The sequence below is a fragment of the Gopherus flavomarginatus genome, chromosome 1, assembly GCF_025201925.1.
Source record: "Gopherus flavomarginatus isolate rGopFla2 chromosome 1, rGopFla2.mat.asm, whole genome shotgun sequence".
NCBI lineage: Eukaryota > Metazoa > Chordata > Testudines > Testudinidae > Gopherus > Gopherus flavomarginatus.
Genome location: NC_066617.1, coordinates 94719047 through 94733724, shown reverse-complemented (window position 1 = coordinate 94733724; position 14678 = coordinate 94719047). Strand labels below are relative to the sequence as shown.

At 45.6% G+C, this 14678-nt stretch overlaps 2 protein-coding genes across 2 annotated transcripts in view; both read left to right on the top strand.

The window, feature by feature from the left end:
- Window positions 1–14678, top strand: part of PLBD1 (phospholipase B domain containing 1) — a 219305-nt gene that overhangs the window by 92601 nt on the left and 112026 nt on the right. The gene's annotated exons all lie outside the window — the stretch shown is intronic.
- The window catches only part of LOC127042754 (guanylyl cyclase C-like), a 63747-nt gene continuing 49677 nt past the window's right edge, over window positions 609–14678 (top strand). The window contains exons 1-6 of the mRNA XM_050936006.1: window positions 609–819; window positions 4343–4455; window positions 5236–5303; window positions 9701–9916; window positions 13310–13431; window positions 14362–14458. Of these exons, the coding sequence (XP_050791963.1) occupies window positions 609–819; window positions 4343–4455; window positions 5236–5303; window positions 9701–9916; window positions 13310–13431; window positions 14362–14458 (827 nt within the window). The remainder of the gene's footprint in view (window positions 820–4342; window positions 4456–5235; window positions 5304–9700; window positions 9917–13309; window positions 13432–14361; window positions 14459–14678) is intronic.

The window sequence follows — 14678 nt, the reverse complement described above, 5'->3', positions numbered from 1 at the left end:
AAAAATCATTTTGATGGGAAAAACTAAAGGAATGAAAATGGTATCTTAAAGACATAAAAATTAGATAGAGTGATATAATAACCCCCAAAAGTAGGGGCACAGCCAAAAGGGGTGACATGGCAGGGCAAAACAAACACAAAGCAAACATCTGTGTTCCTCTGGGGCTTTAATGGATTTTTTAATTTATATCCATTTTAAATGGCTTCTTTTTACAACCCAGTTGGCCCCTCCTTCTTTCTCTTCTCTATCCATCAGTTCACTGTGAAGCAAAGTTAAAGTGTCCTTATCAGACAAGGTGCCAGTAATATCTCTCTTTTATAGCCTCAACCTTTTCATGAGCAAACATACAAAGCAACCTTTGGCCTCTCTCCTTTCCTGAGTTCTGTTGCTTTTAATTTTTCACAAGCAGACGTGCCAGTTAGGGTAGATGGGTGTGGGGTGGAGGTAGAGGCAGAAAAGGGGAGATAGTGAAGGGGTGAAAGATAGACGGTATAGCTGATCAGTGGATATACAACAGGAATCTTTGTTTCAGCCTATCCAGGAACAACAACAATGAAGTGCACGTGTATGTGTGAGCATTGAGCAATGGGTCTAAACTGAGAGGAGTAATGAGGCAACGAATGCTGGGTCCGGACCTCTGGCCATTGCTCCTCTGTCTCCAGCTGCTGTGGCAGGTTGGTGAGGGCAAGTGTGTCAAGGACAATTATGTAATCAATGTGATGCAGCTGAATCAGTCAGACCTTCCATGGACCTTCGATAAAATAAAACCAGCTGTGCAGCTGGGACTACGTATTGTAGAAGAGCAGCTGCAGAAGGCAGGTAAGGGTGTGAAGCTGTGTGTTCTTTTCCCCTTTAGAGTTTTTGGGTCAGACTGTGAGCCCTGGCCCTCCCTCAGTCAGTGCTTTTACAAACTGCCCCTTGGAGCTGTTCTTCGGCTGTCCAGTCACCATGTAGATCAGACAATAACTGTCCCCTTCTTTCCAAGCAGCGGAGCCACAGGGCAAGGATTGAACCAGGGATGTTTATGTGCAAGTTGATGCAAACTCTTCCCTGAGTTAATTACTGAAGATGTTCAGTTGGGATTGAGAACATAGGAACTGCTAAACCAGACCAGACCAGACCAGATCAGGGCTCCATTGAGTCCAGTATCCTGGCTCCTCCTCTAGCAGAACAGATCAGTGATCTAGCTATTCTGGTAACTTCTATGTTAGATAATGACAGATATGTCAGCCCACTCCCCCAATGATGCACATAAGTTTTTAATATTATGATAAAGAAATTTTATCCTGACCCCAGTTGCTGCTCAGATTATTCCCTGAAGTGTGGGGATCAGCAGCCCTTATAACTTTTAATTTAGGTTGCATCACTACAGATGCAATTCTTACCCATTTTCATTTCTAACCCCTCTTTTCAATATCACTAAACCAGTGGTTCTCAAACTTTTTTTTTTTGCGGACCACTTGAAAATCGCTGACAGTCTCGACAAGCCACTTAACGATCTTTCCAAATGTTGTTTGTACCATTAGCAAACTATTGTAAAATGCTTTAGATAAAAGTGCTATATAAAAAAAATTAGCATTTTTGTTCTACAGATAAAAGCACACAACTCATATTTACATAGCAGTAGTTTTACTTTTCTAATGCGATGGATGTGCCCTCTCTCCCTTGCCATGGCAGCTCCAGAGCTGGGGCTGGGAAGGAAGAGGCTCTCTCCCTTTCTCCCCCACCACAGCAGCCTCTGAGCTGGGTCTGGGAAGGAGGGCTGTCTGTCCCTGCTAGCTGCAGCCCTGGAGCTAGGATAAGTCGCCTCTTTCTCTGGCCGCTGCAGCCCTGCACGTCTCAAATCCCCCTCACCCAGGGGTGCGCTGGAGCCAGTTTGCACTGGTTCCCACAAACCGGCTGTTAAATTTAGAAGGGGTTTTAGAACCGCTTGTTAACTGGCTTCCCTGTGAGGGAAGATTTGATGGGCAATGGCGGGAAAGCATGTAATTCCTCCTCCCGGCTGGTGGGGGCGCTGCGCTGCGGGAGCCACGTGAGCTCCCTCCTGGCCCTGTTGCTGCTGCTGCTCTTTGGATCTCTGGCCCTGGGGCTCCTGCTGCTGCATGGTCGGTCCTGGCTGCGTCCTGCTGCTCGGGCTGCTCCCAGCCACTCTCCCCGTCTGAGTACCTGCACCCCTGCCCGCAGCCCCAGCCCCCGTCTGCACCCCCTGCCCGCAGCCCCAGCCCCCGTCTGCACCCCCTGCCCGCAGCCCCAGCCCCCGTCTGCACCCCCTGCCCGCAGCCCCAGCCCCCGTCTGCACCCCCTGCCCGCAGCCCCAGCCCCCGTCTGCACCCCCTGCCCGCAGCCCCAGCCCCCGTCTGCACCCTCTGCCCACAGCCAGCCCCCGTCTGCACCCCCTGCCCACAGCCAGCCCCCGTCTGCACCCCCTGCCCACAGCCCCTGCCGCAGCTACCCCCTGCCACAGCCCCAGCCCCTGTCTGCACCCCCTGCCCGCAGCCAGCCCCTGTCTGCACCCCCTGCCCGCAGCCCCAGCCCCCGTCTGCACCCCCTGCCCGCAGCCCCAGCCCCCGTCTGCAGCCCCAGCCCCCGTCTGCACCCCCTGCCCACAGCCAGCCCCCGTCTGCACCCCCTGCCCGCAGCCCCAGCCCCCGTCTGCACCCCCTGCCCGCAGCCCCCGCCCCGTCTGCACCCCCTGCCCACAGCCAGCCCCTGTCTGCACCCCCTGCCCGCAGCCCCAGCCCCCGTCTGCACCCCCTGCCCGCAGCCCCAGCCCCCGTCTGCACCCCCTGCCCGCAGCCAGCCCCTGTCTGCACCCCCTGCCCACAGCCCCTGCCGCAGCTACCCCCTGCCACAGCCCCAGTCCCTGTCTGCACCCCGTGCCTGCAGCCCCAGCCCGTCTGCATCCCCTGTCCACAGCTACCCCTTGCCACAGCCCCTGCCCGCAGCTACCCCTTGCCACAGCCCTTGCCCGCAGCCAGTCCCTGTCTACACCACCTGCGCATAGCCAGCTCCTGTTGCAGCCAGCCCGTGTCACACTCCCTGTCTCCAGCTAGCCCTGCCCCACGCCCCTGTCTACAGCCAGCCCCAGGTCCACTGGTGCCCTGCAGTTCTCAGGGCAGTAACCCTGCACACCTGCTTCAATTGGGGGGGGGGGGGCAGGGAGTAGCTGGGACCCATACATGTGCACATCCAATGGTGACCAGACAGCAAGTGTGAAAAATCGGGATGGGGTAAGGGGTAATAGGAGCCTATATAAGAAAAAGACCCAAAAATTTATACTGTCCCTATAAAATTGGGACATCTGGTAGCACACCCTAAGCGAGTGGCAGGGACCCACACATGAGAAACAGAGCTCATTTCTAGTTCAGGCCCATCTTTTTAAAAAAGAACTTTAGATAGGGTTAACATACGTCTGTATTTTCCCGGAGATGTCAGGCTTTTCGGTTCTTAAATCGCTGTCTGGGCGGAATTTTTAAAAGTTAAAAATCGTCTGGGAAAATACGGACATATGGTAACACTAGTGGTACAAAATAATACATACTGTGGCACATCCCTTAAATCAGAACTTTTTATAGGGAACTGGTTGTTAAGATTTTAGCAGCTCATCACTGCCCTCACCCCCTCTTCTCACCACACTGCTACTGGAAAAATATATCTGATATTCTGTCTCTGATCATGCCCAATGTCTGATGCTTCAGAGAAGGATTTCAGCCCTCCATACTGGAGCTAATTCTGCAATCTTATCCATTGAAATGGAGGGTAGGGGGAATTGCTTCCCAGTGAACTTTGAGGATAGAGACATCTTAGTGTGCAGGCCCATATTAATGGATAGGCTAACGGGACCATAGCCCAGGCCCCTCAGAAGACTACACCCTCCCCAGACCCATGGAATTGCAGTAAGTAATGTAGTGATCTGCACTCACTTGCAGTGACACTCAAATTTGGCCCAGCCACTGCTGCGTCATGACCAAGGGGCAGTTGAGACAAACCTGAGCAGTGTTGCGACCTCCAGTGATAGGTCATAATGCCCAGAGTAGGGAGCCAGCCCCAGCCCCATGGGACAGGAACCACTGCTGCAGGGTAAGTGTGGGCTGCACAGAGGTTTTTGAAACTGAGGCCCTCCCACCCTTCCAAACAATTAAAAACATTGAAGGGAAGTCCCCGGGGACAGCGAGTACAGCAAGGTTCAAGATATTCTGTCTCCAGGACCCCGAATGTTCTTAATCTGGTCCTGTTAGTATGAGACTGTACTGCTCTGTGCCATGAATGAACAGAAAGGGATCTCAGTGCACCAGTGAGCAGATGTGTTTTGTAATGCTATTTCCCATTTCTCCTTCTATAGGAAAAAATGTGATAATCAACGCCACCTACCATAGCTTCAACACATCACTGTATGTCTCACAGGGCTGTCGCACTGCCACCTGTGAGGGTGTGGAGGTCATCAAGGAACTCTATGTGAGTACTAGGCATTTCTACAGGAATCCTTCTTTTTTGTTTATGGAAGTGTGTTGAGTGTTGGCTAGAGGCAGGTATAATGTGTGCTGAGGGCAAAGTACAAGCTTCCTACACAGACACTCAGCTCACCTCATTTCCAATGTATAGCACCCCTTAATTCCTACTGTCTGCCACATACAGCTGAGCCTCTCTTGAGCCACTTCGCTCCTTACCTGCAACTCCAGCACAGCTCTGACAATGCATTTTAATTCTGACATGTAGTCTCCCTGCTGTTCCAGACCTGAGCTCCCACACAGCTTTGTCATACACCTCTGTGCAGACCACACACTGCCATGCATCATTCTGTCACCTCCCTTCTTCTCTTGCTCCAGATTCATCCTCTTATCTGTTCCCTCATTCACAGCCCTTTCTTTGACCACTCCGCACTTGCTCATAGAGCCATAGAAGATTAGGATTGGAAGGGACCTCAGATGGTCATCTAGTCCAACCCCCTACTCAAAGCAGAGCCAATCCCCCAGACAGATTTTTACCCCAGCTCCCTAAATGGCCCCCTTAAGGATTGAACTCACAACTCTGGGTTTTAGCAGGCCATTGCTCAAACCACTGAGCTAGCTCTCCCTCTCAGTGGCAGTTTATCTTGGTGCTGTGTCTTCTCACATTTCACAGTCTCCTCCCAATCCCCCTTGCCTGTGCCTTGCTCCACATTCTGCATTTCCCATATCGGTAGCCCCTTCCCTCACTTGGCACTCTCTGTTGCAAATGCTCTTTTATCTCTTGCAGAATAGCAACACACTTGGCTGCGTTGTCCTGGGACCCACTTGTACTTATGCCACGTACCAGATGTTCTCGTAAGTATCAGAAAAAAACATTACTGTGTTCCAAGGAAGTAAAATACTCAACAAAATTGTTTCCTACTCAGACTAGCATAGACACTGAACTTGTGTGTGGGGCATATACTGTGCTTCACAATCAGGGTCCTACACAGCTCTTATACCTGTCCACTACCTCTGGTAAGGACAAAATGCCCCCTAAAGAGCTTATTCATGCAACTGCTTTACTAGGTAGCACTCAGGAGAGGAGTGATAATGATTGACAAAAAGTAGTCTGATCACTCAAGGTCTCAGCAGGAGACAGAAATGATCTTGAACATAGGAATCTCTATATTGGCTCAGACAAGTGGTCCATCTAGACAAGTATCTTGTCACGGCAGTGGACTGTAGTTGATGCTTCAGAGGAAGGTGCAAGAAACCTTGCAGAAGACAGTGCTGGGATAATGTGCACTAAGAGATGGTTTCCTCCTAATCCCCAATATTTAGAGGTTTGCTCATTCCGTGAAATATGAGTGATTATACGCCTTCCAAAATTCTTGTTTTTAAAAATATATTGTGACAGACCCAGGCCAGTGTGGTACAGGAGTCTGGTAGAGGGCAAATATACTAGTCACTGGCTGAGTAGTTTACTGTTCCCTGAGTGACTTGAGCAGGGGCTGCACTGGAGTAATCAGGAACCTGCTAGAACCAATTAAGGCAGACAGGCTGATTAGAACACCTGCAGCCAATCAAGGCAGGCTCATCAGGGCACCTGGGTTTAAAAAGGAGCTCACTCCAGTCAGGTGGTGAGGAGCGGAAGTGTGTGTGAGGAGCTGGGAGCAAGAGGCACAAGGAGCTGAGAGTGAGAGGCTGTGCTGCTGGAGGACTAGGGAATACAAGTGTTATCAGACACCCGGAGGAAGGTCCTGTGGTGAGGATAAAGAAGGTGTTTGGAGGAGGCTATGGGGAAGTAGCCCAGGGAGTTGTAACTGTCATGCAGCTGTTACAAGAGGCACTATAGACAGCTGCAATCCACAGGCCCTAGGCTGGAACACGGAGTAGAGGGTGGGCCTGGGTTCCCCCCAAACCTCCCAACTCCTGATCAGACACAGGAGGAGTTGATCCAGACTGTGGGGAAGATCACTGAGGTGACCAAATCTGCCAATAAGCGCAGGACCCACCAAGGTAGAGGAGGAACTTTGTCACAATATTTACTGTTATATACATAAACAATACAAGAGTAAAATGTTGTGTGTGTATATATAAGTGAAGATACTGTTATCCATGAAATTATGGTCTGACCCTTTTTTGAATCCTGCTGTGCTCTAGGCCTCAATGATGTCGTGTTGCAAGGCGTTCTATAGGCTATTTGTGCATTGTGTGAAAATATTTTCTTTAATCAGTTTTGAATTTACCTTCTTTCAATTGCATTGAATATTTCTTTGCTCTTTTACCATGAGTCAGCGTGACTAGAAATCCACCTTCTTTTTTCCACTCACTGTTCTGTATGTTTTTAATCATGCTCCCTTGTATTTGCCTCCTCCCTAAGGTAAAGCATCCCAGACTTTTCAGTCTCCCTCATATAAGAGTTTTTCCATGTCCCTACTCATTCTGACTGCCCACCTCTGACCCCATTCTGTTTCTTCTATCTCCTTTTTGAGGTGGGATGACCAGAACTGAACATATTATTCCTTGTGAGGGTGTGTGATTGAATTATATTATACAGTAATATTACCTGCTTTGTATATAGCAGTATTATAATATTTTCTGTATTATACTCCATCCCATTCCTTAAGCATCCTTACATTGCTTTTTTGGACTCCTGCTGTACCTTGATCAAAGAGCTTCACTGAGTTGTTTACAATAATTCTCAAGTCTTATCCCTCCCCCCCCCCCAGTTAATTCAGAAGGTTTATGAGGAGTTGAAGCTTCTGCGTGGCAATGAAGAGCACTAACCATTAGGCAACCAAGTTAACCCAGGGTAAAATGAACAGATTTGGGAAACAAAAGCAGGTTATTTACCTGGCAGTACTCTAAACTAGCCTGGTAAATTTCCATTTTAACAATGAAATCATCTTCCTGGCTCACTGCATCAGTTGTCCTCCTGAGCACTGTACATCCCTCCACTGGTTCCCCCTTTTCTACTGCATCAAACATAAGCTACATCACTTCTTAATAATAATGACCTTTACCTGGAGATAAAGTTAGACAGTAGTTCTGTCATACCAGTGCCAGATAATTCTAATTGCCATATTGTTCAGTACAATATTTCCTATTAAGTGTAAAAGATTGTCCTAAAAGAACTGCAGAATTTTTCTAGTGTAAAGTGATAACAGTGCAACATTGCAGAAAATACCTTCACCCATTATAACCTCTCTATGGAGAAAAAATAGTGGTGTTTTCATAAATTCACCCCAGGTGGAGGTTTGCCATGTTTGTCTGTATAACCAGGGCCGGCTCCAGGGTTTTTGCCTCCCCAAGGAGCAAAAAGAAAAAAAAGCAAAAAACCGCAATCGCTATCTGTAGCTTTACCACCGCAGCTTCAGTCTTTGACGGCAATTCGGCAGCTTGTCCTTCACTCCGAGAGGGAGTGAGGGACCCACCGCCAAAGACCCAGACGTGCCGCCCCTCACCATTGGCTGCCCCAAGCAGCTGCTTGCTGGGCTGGTGCCTGGAGCCGGCCCTGTCTATAACCACTGCTATTTCCCCTTCCCCAAAATACACTAAGAAGTCTGGTTGCAGAAGTAAGATTTGTCAATGGCTCTGAAAATCTCTCCTCCAGCCCTGCGCTGTGAAATGCTAAAACCCGTTTAAGAAGAATGGCCATTGGTGGCCTGTGATTAATCAGACTTCATTCACCTGGCAAAGGAAGTCAGCCCCCAGTTCATCCAAAACTGGCTTGATGGAAATAACAAGACTTCACTAAGCTATTTTAGATAGCCTTAGTGCATAGGCTGGCATTGAACAATAATTTTACCCCGTACATAAGATGAAATGTGACAACTAGTTCTCGAGGTTCTTACATCACACTTAGAGGTTGAGAGAAAGATTACACAAGAGATTGATCTGTCAGCAGACAGGTAGCTTTTTGTTTCTAGCTCCCCTCTGGCCTCAAGAAAATTACAATCATCACCATCCAATAGCTGTTCCATGAACTGTTTAAAATAAGTTAATAGGTTTCAGACCCACTCCTAGCAGCAGAAGATGGCATCACAGCAACTGTGATAGGTTCCCCCCAGGGTGCCATCCAGAACTGGGGTGCCACTTGGCCCCCTGACCCACCAGCGTGGGCTCCGTCTCGCACTGTACTGCTGTGACATTGCCCTGAGCTATGATTCCCATGCACTTCACTCCAGCTCAGTAGTTAGATAAAGCAAAAATAAGTTTATTAACTACAAAAGATTTTTAAGTGATTATAAGTGATAGCAAACAGTTCAAAGCAGATTATCTATCAAATAAACAAAAAATGCAAACTAAATTTGATATGCTAGATAGAGTGAGAATCTGCTATTCATATAAAATCTAAGAGATGATACAAGCAGGCTGCAGATTCTTAAGGGCAAGCTGCACTTGCTTTACAGCTCGGAATCCCCAGATGTTTCATTCACAGGCTAGAAATCCCTTTAGCCTGGGTTCAGCACTTCCTCCAGTCCAGTCTTGGTTCCTCAGGTGTTTCCAGAAGTCGTCTTAGGTGGGGAGAGAGGAACACCAGATAATGTCACTCCCTGCCTTATTTAGCTTTTTGCATATGGTGGGAACCCATTGTTCTCAGGCTCAGTTTCCAGACCAGTCTGCGGAAAAATATTGACATCCCAAGATGGAGTCTAGACACATGTGATCTCATTACATTGTAGAGTCATAGCAGCCATTACTTGGAGGCTGTAGCATTCTCAGGAAGGCTCCCCAGGTGGGAGATAAGCTTCTCCTAAGGCTTATTGTTTTTTTCCTAATGGCCCATTGCCCTGAATAGTCCCTTCCCCACCCACTATCTAGACTGAAAGCATCTTGTCTAGTGTGTGTTACCCATCTATCCATGCGTTAGTACATTTAAAATACAGATACATAGTCAATATTTATAACTTCAGATAGAAACATGATACATGCACACAAATAGGATAATCATATTCAGTAAATCATAATGTTTCCAATGACACCTCACATGACTTATCTTGCATAAAATACATTATAATTATGTCATAATCATTTGGAAGGGTAGTGTGTAGTGGAGGCATGCAGTGTACCTATACCGAGGCTAGTTAAATTGTCAGTCGAGCACCATTATGCTGTACTGACATTTTAATTCGTTTGTTGTAAAACGAAGTTAGGATACAAAGTGAGAAAGTACTGGGCATGTGAATCACATAGTAGCTACCTTGATGTGACATCAATTCATTTATCAGTCATATTTTTTTTTCCCCCTCTCTTCTTCCCCTTAGCATTGACACAATATTGGACTTCCCTCTGATCTCTGCAGGGAGCTTTGGGCTGTCATGTGACTACAAAGCCAACCTAACTCGAATCCTGACTCCAGCCAGGAAACTGACCTACTTCTTCGTTGACTTCTGGAAAAAGTCCAATTTGCCATTCAAAACTAGCTCCTGGGAATCCACTTACCTCTATAAGACAAATAACATCACAGAAGACTGCTTCTGGTAAAAACATTCCCAAGTCTCTCCCAGCTACTGTCCTAGAAAACTTGTACTCGCCTCTGGCATGATTTCTTTAGGCTCTCCTTAGATTTCTCTCTCTCTCTCTCTCTCTCTATTGCTCTCATAGAATTGAGAGTTGGAAAAGACCAATTAGAACATCCAAGCCCTCTCCTTTCCAGAACAGCAATGTTCTCTACACCAGTGGTTCTCAGACTAGGGCTGCTGCTTGTTCAGGGAAAGCCCTGGTGGGCTGGGCCAGTTTGTTTACCTGTCACATCTGCGGGTTCAGCCGATCGCAGCTCCCTGTGGCTGCGATTTGCCGTTCCAGGCCAATGGGAGCTGCAGGAAGCGGTGTGGGCCAAGGGACATCCTGCCCGCTACTTCCCGCAGCCCCCATTGGCCTGGAGCAGTGAACCACGGCCACTGGAAGCTGAGATCAGCCGAACCTGCAGACGCAGCAGGTAAACAAACCGGCCCGGCCCGCCAGGGGCTTTCCCTGAACAAGCAGTGGCCTTGGTTTGAGAACCACTGCTCTACACTACATTTACCAGTGTTATGTCCAGTCTGCTTGAAAATGTTCCCAAGCTACAGACTTTCATCACATCTATTGGGAGAATATTTCACAGTCTAATAGATTTCACTGCTTGAGTTTTTGTTGGCATCTAAATTAAATTTTCCCTCTTTCAATTTCATCCTATCACTCCTAGTAATAACCTTCTGTATCATCCTAAGTAATTCCTCTACTTTCTCCTTGATGCCTGATTGTCCCCACACACGATACAAATCAGTCCGGTTGTTACTTGTATCTCCCTAGGGAAAAGGGTGTATCTGACAGTTGTGGAAGGAAGGAAAAAATCAAGCCCTTGGTTTTACACCATTCAAACATTTGTAGCCTGTTTAAATCCCGGATGTAAATGGTTAAGCATCTAGCTTAACACATGAGAGGTCCCATTTAGTACTACTGATGTGCATATAAGTTTGCAAGTTCAGGGCCTGAGTTAGGTCTTTTAATTCTTTCTCACCTTAGTCCCTTCAGTCATTGGTTATTTATGTTACACTGAATGCCTTTCAAACTCTGATCAATGTTCTTCTCTGAATGAAATGACCTATAATGAAAGCAATAGCCTAGGTATGGTCTCACCAGACCATGGCCATAGAGGGATATTATTACTTTTCTGCTCTGTGACATGATACTTCAGTATATGCAACTGCAGGGGCTGCTCTTTCTGTCACAGCATTGTAAAAATCATATCTAATCTGCTGTCCACTATCACCCTTAGGCCTTGTTCGGTTTTTTAGAGTCTTCTTCATTACCATTGATTGAAATTCAGTGGTAAGATACTGACTTTTTTCCTTTAGTTACAGTACAATGCCTTTTCCCAATTTGAATCAATCTTATTTAGTTACTTTTTGCCCAGACTTTAATCTTTCTAAGTCCCTTGGTGGTTTTTTCATTGTCCTCAGTGCTAGGTACAATTTCTCCTAATTTCATATCATATTGGACTTGTATTAGTATATTTTACTCTATTTTTCATTAATGAAGATGTTAGTACAGACTTAATATCAATCTCTGTGATAGTCCAACAGACACTTTACCTGCACAATATATTGCTATTTATCATTACCCTTTGTTTATGTCCCACAATCAGCCAATTGTCAGTTTGTGTGTTCCTGTCCCAGTTTGAATTAATTTTTCAAGTAAGATTGAGACAATTGCTTTATTAACATCCAAATATTACATTTAGTGCACTCCACTCTTCCAGTGATTCGGAAATTAAACTAAAAAAGCAATCAAGTTGGAAAGATTTATTCTTTATTGCCCTGTGTCAAGAGAACACATCAATACCTGCTGAACTTTATGCATCAGCTTGAACCCTATTGACTTCAGTGTGACTTAAGCATGTACTTAAGTGCTCTGTTGAATTAGGAATTAAAATACAATCCCAGTTCCATTATCTCATAGGTGTTTAATGACCATTTTCTCTTAGTATTTGTCCTTTTTATTAAAGATAGAAACTTGACTTACAGGATGGTAATTGCCAGGATCATTTTTCTTTCACGTTTTGAAAATCAGTGTTTTTTCTCTACTCTTCTGCTATATCCCCAGTTCTCCATAACTTTCCAAAAATAAATGTCCATGGTACCGTATATTCTTTATCAAGATTCCTTTAATACCTTTAGGTTTCTTACCATTCAGAGCTGCTGATTTGTGTATTTTCATATTTTCTGTATTTCCTTCATAAATACTACTTTTCATGGTCTTCCTTACTTCCTAATTGTTCAAACTTTTTTTCTTTTATTGTTATTTTCAGGAAGGACTTATTTTGTTTAAAGTGTTGTGGTTAACTTGAAGTCTTTTAAATTGACTATTTTCTTTTAAAAATCCAATTTCTGATAAAGCACCTATTAAATAATATGACCTGATTATTTCCACCCCACAAATATTTAGAGGCATGAGTATCTCCAGTGGGACTATTCATGTGTGTAAAGTTGTAAAGACACCTGAATGTGTGCAAGATTGGAGCCTTATTAAGGGCATGATCCTGGTGAGGTGAAGAGCACCCTCTTTTCTTACTGAAGACAATGAGAGAAAAAGGCGTTCAGCACCTCAAAGGATGGTGCCCCAAGTGCTGTTAGATCACAAATTAAGCAAACCAGGGGAGGAAAAATAGAGAAAATTATTTGTTCTCCCTCCGCTTATTTTTCAGACATAGTGACCCAAAGTCTCTTTTGTAACTATAGGAAGTACAAATTTTTCAGATAGAAATAGGATTTTCAAATTGACAATGTCCCTTTAGTGCTTTTACCTTGCATTTACTCATTCTGCTTTTTTCCTCTCCTTATCTCTTCCCAGCGAGTCTTACTTGACTTTGCACTGTTATTTTTTTGCCTCCTATAGTTTTTAATCACTTTTTTTTTAAACCTCAGGTCTTTAAGCAGTCTCTTGGAAAACCACATTTGCTCCTTTGCACTTCAGTTTGTTTCTTCTAGGATTCCCCAATCTCCTATTCAACCTCACTCACTAGATTTTGTAATTCCTCAAAGTTTTCTGTTTTGAATATTATCTTACTACATTAATGCATTATCTGAACCAACCCTTTATAATACCAGATTTAAGTGGTTCTTGGTCAGGTTCAAAGTTTTCCTTTTTATGCTCACATTCTCTGTACTGCTTTCCCTCCCAAATTCTGTTGTTTAACTTTATTGATGCAGAATGGCTGCTGCATTCCAGCCCAGAAGTGGCTACATTTCTGTAGTAGGTGAAGTGATCCTTATGTGCTGTAAACAGTCTATCAGACGTTTTATGATTATTAATGAGGGAAGATACTATATAAATGTAAGGCATTAGCAATATTTTCAGCTGATCTATAACCCGCACTTCCTACCCTGCATCAGGTACCTCAATGCACTGGAGGCTGGAGTCTCATACTTCTCTTCAGAGGTGAAGTTCAAAGAGGTTTTAAGGACACCAGAACAATTAAAGAAAATTGTGAAGGATCAGAGCCGGAAAAGCAATGGTAAGGGGAGATGAGAGTTCCCTCTCCCTTGCATGCATGCCGTTGATCTCTGTCTATGCACTACTGCCTGGGTTATGTTCTGGGGAAAATCTTTCCATTTATGGCAGGCAGAGCACAGATACTCTTTTTCCTCTTCTATTTCTGTGAATGTGGGAAGATGGCACAGAACTCAGTTCCCCCACTGTCCTGCTAAAGCATATGGGCATCTTCTGCTTGTAGAGGCCTCTTGGGGTAGATTATCTTCTGAAGACATGGCACTGTCTTCCTACAAGCCCTGTCCAGTGGAGCATTCATAACCCAGCAGCCCCCAGTCATAGTTTGGATTCCTGTGTCACAAGAATGCCCAGCTTCTCTCTCTGTGTCTGTTTTTCTCTCTCACACACCCCTTTTGTGCATCAAGGGGACTCATTTCAAACATGGGGGAATGACCAATCCCTACGGGAAACCCTGGGCATGGTGGTGATGCCTCAGCTCTATTAACAAGTGCTTATGATAATGCTAACCCCTGACATCACTGGGGAGGGGGAGCATGAGAATAAGGAAGCCAGTGACAGCTTAATGGTTTATTCTTCTAATGCCCTTTGCCTTAGAACCTTCTATACCATGTTACTGATAGTAGTTTATGCTGCACTCCATCTATGTGCAATTTTAATGCTCATGAAAGGAAGGTGCTGATAATGGCTGGAGTCAGGCATAATGTGGGCAGGTGCTGAGCAAGCTTTCTCCTCCCACTGACTGACTGTGTAGTTCAGTCCTGACCCACAACTATCTGTTCTCCTATTTCTGGCAATGCCTCTCAGCCCTGACTTGCTGTAGCCCTGCTATTCTAGAGTTTATGATCTAAGAACAGTATGTAAAACTCTATTTGTCCCCCTCTCCTTAATTGTATGCCTCTCACCTTCTCTCCATCTGTCTTTGCCTGGTTTGTAGTGATCATCATGTGTGGCTCCCCAGCTGAAGTCAAGACAATTCTAGGGGAAGAGAAAGTGGATGAGGACATAGTCATCATCCTGGTGGATCTTCACAAGTAAAGTATCACCACTGGTTTTCCTTCTGCCCCAACTCCCATTTACTGCAGGATGGAGCTAATGGAAATAGTGCAAGAGGAACTCTCATGCTGAGGAGACATTTTACCATGAAACATTTCCCAGTCACCTCCTTTTCATAGCCTTCTTGGCCCCCTTTTAGTCAATTATCAAAGCTTTTTGGTGTTTCAACCAGGACGCATCCTCCACATCACTTATCCA